We start from the raw sequence: 9,809 nt of genomic DNA on the forward strand, positions 1-9,809 counted from the left end.
ATGCTTTTTATTTACAGCCCACCAGAGAGCCCTGTCCGCAGCACAGGATTAATGGAGGTGGGGCTGGAGGCGGACAAAGAGGAGAGTGTCCCACCCAAGACTCAGGTCTTAGCCCTCAGGGTCTCCAATCAGCCTCAATGTCCCCATCAGAATGGCAGAGAAGAGGCCGGAGTCTCAGGAGGGCGAAGAGGGAAGCAGCCGCAGATTGACCCTAGGATCCCAAGGTTCTATCTTTTCTATCTAGTAACCCGCGCTGGTCGAAATCTGCTCTGTGGTACTCGATGGTGCTTCAAAACTACACAGAAGAGCGCAAGTGAGGGAACGGAGTAATTACGCTGATGGTTGAAGGGATAAACGCTTGCACCGGACCTGGGCGGGTCACTGGGACTGCGAGCCCCCAATGCCGCAGCTCGCTCCCGCGGCAGAGGGCTGCCTCCATGCCCCGGGAAGCATCTACGCCCGCCCCGGCCACCCGGGACCCCGTGCAATCTCCAATCCCTGGCCCCGCGCAAACATGCGCCGCTTACTGGCAAGGACCAAGTTCAAATGCCGGTCCCACCGCTGTAAACGTGTCTGACTCTGGGCAAGTTCCCGAACCTGACGTCTCAGTTTCATGTATCAGTAATAATAGCTCCTTTGTGTGGCCTCTGTGAGAATTAAACAGATACCAGGTGTGTAAACTGCCTGATGTGGAGTGAGCATTCACGAAAGGAAAAGTATGACCTGTTACTCGGGGCACTAGGGAAGTCACTAACGTCGAGCCGCGTCTCCATGGCCCAGGGCGAGTTACCCGGATGATTCTGCCAGCAATGAGCTTTGGAATTAATGAAAGGTCCTGGCTGGGAAGCCAACACAAACCCTTGGAAAAACCCTGAAGGAAGGGAGTCGAGGGCCTGCAGCTCTGCAAGACCCGCCCCCGCGGCTGCTCTCGCCTTCCTGTCTGACCTGTCGCTCCCTTTACAGGACCTCGGGCGACTGGGCTGACTCCCCGGCCGGGGCAACCGAGGCAGCACAGCCTGCAGACTACAGGATCTCAGGCGTGGGCTCGCCGGGCCTGAGTGCCCTGCACACGCAGAGCTGAAGCGCCCCGCCCACCCTCCAGCCCCGAGCCGGGATGGCTGTGGAGTTGCGCATGGTTTTATCGCCCGGGGCGCGTCCCAAGCGTTCCGGTTCCTGGGCCTACCCGCGCCGCCAGCTCAAGGTCCAGAGAAAGAGGGCTGCCCAGTCCCGCCGGCCCCTGCTCCCCACAGCTCAGGCCCCAGAGCCTCGCGTCATCTCCAGCAGCGCGCGGGTCACTTGTCTGGGAAAGCCGGTGGCGCCGGGCCTGGCATCAAGCGCGCGGCTGGGTCTTCGAAGGCTTCAGCCGCCCCGGAGCAGCTTGCCCGAGCCCCAGCCGCCGCGCGCTAGTCAAACAGTGAGGACGCACGGGGTACTCCGGCTGGGCCGGGCGGCTGGTAGTTCTGGATTTAGCCCTGCCCTTTGGGGGCTAAATCCTAAAGGGCTTAGCAATCTAAAGAAGGCGTCCCTTGTGCCAGCCTGTCAGGTTTGTGCGCCCTTCAAGAAAGGGAGCCTCTGGGGGCGACTAGGGCTGCCTGTCGGGGTCTTTCTTCGGGCGCATCCATCCACATGGTCTTATTTAGTCTCTCACTAGCGCGGGAGCAACCCTGCTGTTGTGATTGAGGAGAAACGGAGGGAAAACTCACCCCTCTGACGGGCACCCATTCTGATCCTCTCCTCTCCGATTCTACCCCACAACCCATGAGAAACCTTTGAGTTTCAGCCTCAAGGGAGGGACCCACGGAGTTTCAAGAAGAGGCTCCGGAGAAGAGGCACGCGAGGCCTTGACCCTGACACAAGGACTCCAGATCTTTCCGGGCTCCACTGAGCCCCCCACCCCCGGCAGCAGCAACCCAGCCCCCCTCTTTTCCTCCTCACTCAGGCTGCCTGCGTCCAGCCGCGGGTCCGGAATCAGGACCAATTCGGGCAGGGTTGGGTTCCCGCGGCGCGAGAGGAGAGGCTGGTTCTCCTCCAGCCCCAGGTGCCTCTATTTACAAGCTGCATTCTGGGCTCCTCCGAGTGTCCTGGGCAGCTCAGTGGCTCACCCACGCACCTATGTACTCAAAAGAGCTGCCGTCTCAAGGCGCACCGGCGCTATTTTTCCACCCTATTGAGCTCACGCACTCTTATGAGCCTTCTCACGTCTGGCAGTACATCCTCACGCACTGGGTCGCTTTCCTTTCCAGCCTCCCTAGTCAGCTCCGAATGCCAAGGGTACCTAAGACGCAGCGTTGGAATGGGCGATGCGGGGAAAAAAAAGGAAGGGGCCCAGTCATGAGCCCAAGCCCTCCGTCCTCCACCCACCCCTCAATGAGGACGTTCACATATCACCTGTCCAAAGTCTGCTTCCCCCTACCCCCCACCGCCCCCAGCATCCTTCTGGGCAAGAGGTGGGAGCTGTTGGAATCCAGGAGGCCAAATTCCCTGTGTCCTGACTCAGTACCCCCTCTCAACTTGTCCCTGTTTTTGTCAGGTACTGAAATGGTGTGTCCTACAAGGACTGGGTGAAACTGAAGACTGAGTGGCCTTGTAGCCTCCCCAGATCTCCCTGGCTCTGTTTAACCTTTTCTTGTGTGGCGCACCATCACCACCTGCTCCTTAGGCAGGCGAGTCACTCCCTCGAGACGCCCTTCAGGATGGGACATCAAGTCCAGGCCTGACCTGAGGCCTGGAGAGGGCTGCTGAATGCCCGGCATGGAAGGAGACTGTGGAGGCAGCATATCCAGCCCTCAGTAGCCCTCGGCATTTAAGTCCCCCGAGCAGAGGCCAGCTGCTCTCAAGGCCTAAATTCTACCTTCTTCATTAGAGTTTTACCTTCAAGGGTGCATGGGTATGGGACCTGGCTGGGAATAAATGAACAGCAAGTGCGGTTGGGGAAGCAGAAAGGGAGACTCATGCTTCTAGTTGCTGCGTCCCTTCAAGTGGCCTGAACAAAACTCTCAGTTTCAGTGACTACTGGCAGAGGGGAGGGGTGACAAGTCACTGAGAACCCCGTTTGATGAAGGCCTGGACAGGGAATGGCTGTATTCACCTGGCAATGTCTGTGCAAAAGTTATGTACGGTTGGTGCGGTAGAGCTAGTGGAGTGTGGAGTGGAGGACTGGCTTGTATAGATTTATACAGTGGGTAAGTAGCTGCTTAGGTTTATTTTCAGAACTTCTGCATAGTTTCCCTTTTTAAATAAATATTTTTGGGCTTAACTTTCCAAGGCGGAGGGAAAGAGGGAAGTTGCAAGAAGCAGCGCCACTAAGCCTGAATAAAGCTCCAGGACAGGCACCCCGCCCCCTACTGGCCAAATCAGAGCTCCCAGCTAACTCCATGGATCCCATCTGGGTCTGGGGAGAGAGGGTGCTGCAGCCGGAAGCCCTGACCACCTGCAGAGATGATGGGTTAGCATCATCTCTTTCTTTGGGCCACAGCTCCTGCAGCCTAGGCTCTCCCGGCCAGCTGTGCTTCAAGGCTGTGTTCTTGCCCCAGCAGGTCAATGTGTTGGGATTGGCTGCTGGCAGGGGTACTGGCTATGGGGGTGGATATGCAGGTTTCTGAGGAGAAGCAGAGGTTTGTGTTCGCGTGCATGAATACATCGGTGAGAGAAGGGCTCGTTTGTGTAGGTACCTCACTACTTACATCTGTGCAGGAGAGTGTTTCACCTGAGGACATGTGTTAGGGTGTCTATGTGTGTTTGTTTCTGTTCGTGTGCATGTGAACTATATGTGTGATGGATTTCCTTGTGTAGCCACCAAGTGTGAGCGGGTGTTTTTGTGCTAGCCACAGTGAGTTGAATTGTAAATATGTATGTGTCCTTGTGAAAGCTGGTGTAGAATGTGTTTGTCTGTGATTGTGAGTGTGGAAAATGGGGGGCAATAGGGGTGACTCAGGCTCCAGGGACTACTGTCTTTCCTCCCTTCCAGAAGTAATCACCGACCTGCTGGCTGACCCAAGACAGCTTCTCGATCCCTCGAGCCTCTCTGGATCCTCAGCTGTACACCCTGCCAGGCAGTGAGGGTGGGGCCACTCCCACCGAGGAAAATCTGAGTTGTTGGGCGGAGAGCACAGCCTCCAGGAGAGGACACAGGAGCTGCCAGGGCTGGACTTCCTCTTGGGGTTCAGGGAACTTTGGGTGCTTGATGTGATCTCACCCTGCTGGGTAAAACCTGACCCCCACGCCTGCACAGAACAAAGTTTGGGGCAAAGTCTCCCGCTCCAAATTAGATGCCCAGCTGCTGTAATTGTAAGGGTCTCTACTGGGAAATATCCTTGGTATTTAAAGTTGGCACAAAAGGGTTCTCCTCTAGTGGTAATTTCACCGAAGAGTCAAGTGCCAGAGAAGTAACTCCCCGAGCTCCAGGATCACGGGTTGCAAGAACGCTTCATCCTCTCCACCCCTTCTCACCCAGGGCCACCAGATCTAGTTAAAAGTGTCCTGGTCACAGAGGAGGCAAGTGTTTCAGCAGCTCCCCAAGACCTGACACGAAAAAGCCACAACATCCCTGGCGAGGAGTCCCACCCGCTTCAGATCTGCCAGGACCGGCTTAGACGTGTCGCTGAATGGGGCGTGGGGAAGCTGGATCCCCAAGAGGGGAGGGGGCAGTGCAGGTTAATTTATGGATGCAGAGGCACCACCATGGCAGGGGCTCCTCGATCTGACCAGCCAAGTCCTGGCGTCTGCTTGTTCCCTTTCAGAACACGCGTTCCAAGAGCCGAGCTTGTCCAATCTCCAGGACTCCCCTCCTCCCCAAGCCCCTTCGTCTCCACCCCAAACCAACAAATTTCGAAGTATGGAGACCTCTGCTCCACGGCCACACGCCTGATCCCGGCTTCACGGCTGGATCAGCGGCTGCCCATCTGCCCAGTGACTTCCACCTGGTTCTGGGCATTGCGATCACTGGTAAGGAGTCTGCCCTTTAGGAAAACTCCACGGCCCAACTTGTTCCCCAGTCTTGGTATCTTCAAACACATGTACCCACACTCCGCACACAGCCCCTCATTTCCTACCCCCATTCCCAGGTGAAGAAAGAATCGGCTGAGGACGCTGCTGGGCTGGTGGGGGCAGAGGAGTCCCCAAGAGCAGCTGCCGTCTCCTCACTCCTGCGGGGAGCTTCAGGGACAAGAAAAGGGACAGAGAGCTTTGGGGCAGGAGGTTTTAGAGTATTCAGTCCCTTCACTTGGCTATTGATATAGGTTGTGTATGTGGGAAGGCATCTCCCAGTTTCCAGGACTTACCGGGCATGGCTGCCCAGAACGGTCCACCCGGAGTGTTGAGTCCCTGTAGGGAAATCAGACACAGCTGCACGTCCGGCTGGCAGGCCTTGTGGTATATATCCATATTTATATTTATGATTTCTAATTTTATTATAAAATAAAAGCAGAAATATTTCCCAAGAACATTCACAAGAGGGCATAACAGGGAGATGGCAAGTCCGCAGCTCCGGAGGCACGCTCCACTTGGAGCCAGGTGGCCACTGTCCGGGGAGGAATAAGAGAGCATGGCGGAGCCTCACCAAGACAGAGGGGCTGGAGGCAAGGGGGCGTGCAGGGGCTTCTGCTCCTTGGCCCGTTCTCCTTCACTTAAGTTACTGGGCGCAAAGCTGACACCTTGGGGAAGGGCCTCTGGAGAAAGCCCAGGTTCAAAGGCCCTGTTTTTTCTTTGCTCTTTCCCCTCCCACTCCAACCCTGGGAAAGTGAGGAATAGGTGGAGGGCACATAGATGGCCAGGCATAAGGAGAAACACTGAGGGGTACAGCTAGCCAGGCGCAAGAGGCTGGCAGAGAGGAGACAGAAAAACAGAGTAACAGAAATCTAGTGAGAGGTGGCAAGTAAGAGGCACAGAGGGAAACAGTGCAAAAGGGGAAAGAAGCAGCAGAAAGAGAAAGGAGAAAAGAGAAGGAAGGGGAAGAACCAATGAGCAAGGAAGGCAAAGGAAGAGAGAGAAGAGAGGGGAGGAGAAGGCAGTTAGAAAGAGTAGGAGAATGGTGTATAATTTATTCCCTTCCCTGGTTCAAGACCCGGTCCGGCCTCCAAAGGACCTTCAAAGCAACTTGTTGGAAAAAAAAAAAAATCCCGAACAAAGACTAAACCAGAGAGCCATCCGTCCTACCCGGGCCGGCAGTTCTTGCCCTTTCAGCGCGGGGGCCTTTCAGTACCTGGTGGGGCCGCCGGCGCGGGCCGCCCTTCGGACACGGTCCCTCTTGGGTCCTCAGCGCCCAGGCCAGAAGGCAAGCGCGTCGAGGCAGGAAGGGCTCTAGGACCCCAGGTCCACGAGGTTGGCCGACATGGGGTTGAGGATGGAGTCCTGCAGGCCGTGGTGGTGCTGCAGAGGGTCCGCGCCGCCTCCGCCCGGCACGGGCACGGGCACGGCGCTGGGGCCCGGAGGGTGGCCCAGACTATGCAGGGACGGCAGCCCCGGGGGCGGCGGCGGGCTGAGCAGCAGCGCGGGGCTGGACGACGAGTGGTCTGGCGTCCCCGACGGCGTCTTCTCGTCCTCCGAACTGCCTAGCACCGACTTGCCGTTGCCGTTCAGCGACGCCGCCAGCGGGTTGTGACTGTTAGAGTTGGAGTTCTCGCTGTTCTCCCTGCAAGAGCAGGAGCAAAACAGCGAGGTCAACGGGGAAACCGAGGCCGCTCGGCGCAGTGTCGCTGGGAGCCAGAGCCGCCGCGCGAGCCGGCGGGTGTCTTCGGTTTCTACCATTTTCTCCTCCAGGTCTGGGCTGTGGTTCTCTTAGTCTCTTCAGACCCGATTTCTTTCTCTATACTTTCTCCCTGTATCATTTCTGTATCCCCACCTCTCCAGGTCTTAATCTCAGGAATACCTTTCTGCTCTCCGTGTGTCTGCCCTCCCTGCTTGCCCCCACTGAGTGGTTAACCTTTCTTTTCCAGAGCAGAGGGAGAGGGAGGAAGAGAAGGTGTCTGGATTTTCAGATCACTCCTGGCTGAACACAAAGCCAGGATTTGTCGTGGAGAACTGGTACCAGGAGAGTCAGAAACCCTAGATTTTAAGCTGAGGGTCCACTTGAGGACTTGAGGTTGAGAAATCTCACAGATCCTCATCTCCCTTTACTTTCCTCTGCTTGAGGGAAATCTGTTGGAGGGACAGGTTTCCAGAGCTAAGGGTCTTTTCCCTCTAGTTCCAAATTGTCGAGGCTGCGTTAGAGTTTTCCCTGTGGGGCCTATGGAATGAGGCCCGAAGGGTCCAAAGGTGCCCTTTCCCAGGTGGCACAGTGGAAGCTTCAGCTGGGGCCTGAGGCTGGGGGTGTGGAGGGTGGCTTCTGAGAGAAGGGAGAGGGAAGACGGTTGCTAATCCTGGCCTAGATTCTCCCACCATACCAGAACCTGAGACTCTTCCGCCTTCACCTGGGGCCTGGCCTGTGCACTTAGTTCTTCAGGATTCTGGATACACGCCAGTCTGAATGGAGGGGGACCTCCACAGGGAGAACCCCTCTCCCGCAGGGTCTTTCACCAACAGCCCCTCACCCAGATTTGGAAATCTGAATTCTTAGGTAGATTCTCTCTGTACTGGCTTTCCAGGGCCTTTTCTTTCTGTTTTCCTGGAAGAGGACTTTCCACAGGGCTGGCAGCTGAATCCTTACAACTGTGGATACCCCAGCCTCATGGTCTTAGATACCAGCGTCAGCTGGAAGCCTCCTCCCCACCTCAGATCATACTGTTCAGCACCCCCAGTCTGACCCCCGCCCTTCACTCTGGGCTGCACACACCCAGTACTACAGATGCCAGGTGTCTTGTTTTGCTGTTACACTCAGGTTGGAGTCTGTTCCCACAGTTTCTCTCCCATCTCCTCCTCCAGATCTGGGGTTCTGAGAGGCCAAAGCTACAGGGACCTCACTGTCAACTGCAAGGCTAGTTTAGGAAGTCTGGGTTTCCCTGAGGACGAGTGACTCCCAGCCCTTCTGTTGCTCTCAGCTCACCCTAGACCTACCCACTTACCCGCCAGAGAGGGTAGAGCCTAAGGAGAGAGGAGCTAAAGGCTTGGCAATCCAGGGAAAGGCTGCTCGGTCCAACAAGGCAGAAAAGGGGACATGTGTTTTTCTTCTCTCCAGGAGCTGACACTTCCTCCCCAAGCCTTTTGCCTCTTGGTCCTTTCAATGCGGGACAAAAGGCTTTCCCTATCAAACCCCTTATCCAGACAAGGAAAATTCTTCTAGGCCCCTCTACATCCAGGCTGTATCAGGAAAGTTCCAATCCCAGTCCTGACCTCTAATCACACGGCCTGGTGCTGCTCAGTGAGGCAGACGGAAAGTTCCAGGAAGAGCTGGTGAATTCTCGCCTGTCTTAAAACCCGCAACCCCGATAGTCCTCGCCAAAGCCCTCAGCCCTCAGCCCTCCGACCTTCGGAGAATTATCAGGCTCTGCCTGCAGTATCTGCCCCCCTTGCCTGGAATCCAGGCCTACTGTCTTGCCTTGACCCCGAGGCTCGCTGCTTCTCTACATTTGCGCACAAGCGACCAGGGAGTTAGTTGACGACTGCCCGATTGCTTTGCCCGCTTTAGACAAATTTCTGATCTCCTGGTCTCCCGAAAGAGCAGCCTGGGTTAGATCAGGCCGCAGCAGGGCCCTGGCTGGGACCAGGGGGGCCAGTTCAGACCTCTCCAGTGGCTGAGTAGACGTCCCGGGACCCCCTCTCCCTCGAGCCCTGGGGAAGCTGGGGTGGAAGCTCTACTTACTCGTACCTTTCCTTGGCCTCGGCTGCCCGGTCGCGCTGCCTCCGGTTCTTGAACCAGTTGCTGACCTGCGTGGTGGTGAGCCCCGTGGCCTCTGCCAGCTCGCGCTTCTCGCGGGGTGAGGGGTAGGGGTTGTGAGCGTACCACTCGCGCAGCACACTGCGACTCTTCTCCTTGAAGCAGTAGCTGGTCTCCTCGCCGTCCCAGATGGAGCGCGGCAGTGGAAACTTGCGGCGCACGCGGTACTTGCCCACCGCGCCCAGTGGCCGGCCGCGCAGCTTCTCCGCCTCGATGTAGTGTGCCTTGAGCCACAGTTGCTGCAGCTTGGCGTGGTTGTGCGGCGAGAACTGGTGGCTCTCCAGGATCTTGTAGAGCTCGCGGAAGTTGCCGCGGTGGAAGGCCACCACCGCCTTGGCCTTGAGCACGCTTTCATTCTTGTGGAGGTGCTCGCAAGCGGGCAGCGACCACAGGAAGCGGCCCAGCCGCTCGATGTTGCCGCCCTGCTGCAGCACCTCGCACACGCACGCCACTTGCTCCTGCGTGAAGCCGAAGGTGGGTAGCATGGACATGGTGCCGGCTGCTCCCGCGCCCGCCCGCGCGCCCTCAGCGCGCCGCTCGGTCCGGCATGGGCGCCTCCCCGCCGGACCTTCCTGAGCCAAGAGGCGGACTGGGGGCCCCTGGCCTGGCGCTGGCTCCCGGCGAACTCGGAGTCACTGTAGTACGTCCCCGCGCGGGCCGTGGATCCCGCGCCGCTCCACGCCCCCGCCGGCCGCGTGCCTAGCCAGCGCCCTCGTCCAAGCCCGGGGGCCGCCCGCGGCGCCGCTCCGCATGCTCCGCGCCCTCCCGCCCTCCCGCCCGCAGCTCTCTCGTTCGCTTCTCGCTCTCTCCCTCCCGTCTAGCTTGCTCGCTGCTTTTTTAATAATATTATTCTAAGCGGGCATGAGGCGCTGCGGCCCGAGTCCTGATTGGTCTGGTTATCTGACCCGGGGCCTGCCCGCGCCAGACAATAGTCGGAGTCAAATTATTCGCCATGGAGACGCTGTCAGTCACTGGTAACCCGAGCCCCGGCGGGCCAGGC

General features: G+C 57.8%; 1 protein-coding gene across 2 annotated transcripts; it reads right to left on the reverse strand.

Annotated features, from left to right (window-relative positions):
* Positions 1 to 5,373: 5,373 nt before the first annotated feature.
* SIX2 (SIX homeobox 2) lies at positions 5,374 to 9,566 on the reverse strand. 2 transcript variants are annotated; one of them, XM_040224732.1, is made up of 2 exons: positions 8,741 to 9,566; positions 5,374 to 6,628 (listed from the first exon to the last, which is right to left on the reverse strand). In XM_040224732.1, exons 1-2 carry the CDS (start codon positions 9,298 to 9,300, stop codon positions 6,298 to 6,300), a joined length of 891 nt encoding a protein of 296 aa, XP_040080666.1. In that variant the 5' UTR covers positions 9,301 to 9,566; the 3' UTR covers positions 5,374 to 6,297. The 2 variants fall into 2 exon arrangements, with proteins under 2 accessions (XP_040080666.1, XP_040080665.1); XM_040224731.1 differs by having other exon boundaries at positions 8,735 to 9,550.
* Positions 9,567 to 9,809: the final 243 nt, after the last annotated feature.

This window comes from Oryx dammah, unplaced genomic scaffold, assembly GCF_014754425.2.
Source record: "Oryx dammah isolate SB20612 unplaced genomic scaffold, SCBI_Odam_1.1 HiC_scaffold_25, whole genome shotgun sequence".
NCBI classification, from domain to species: Eukaryota; Metazoa; Chordata; class Mammalia; order Artiodactyla; family Bovidae; genus Oryx; species Oryx dammah.

Excerpts from the sequence above, each read along its gene's own strand:
- SIX2 (XM_040224731.1), bottom strand. The coding sequence starts at position 9,300 with ATGTCCATGCTACCCACCTTCGGCTTCACGCAGGAGCAAGTGGCGTGC. Across the intron at positions 6,629-8,734 it reads GAGGCCAAGGAAAGGTACGA|GGAGAACAGCGAGAACTCCA; the intron begins GTAAGTAGAGCT and ends CTGCTCTTGCAG.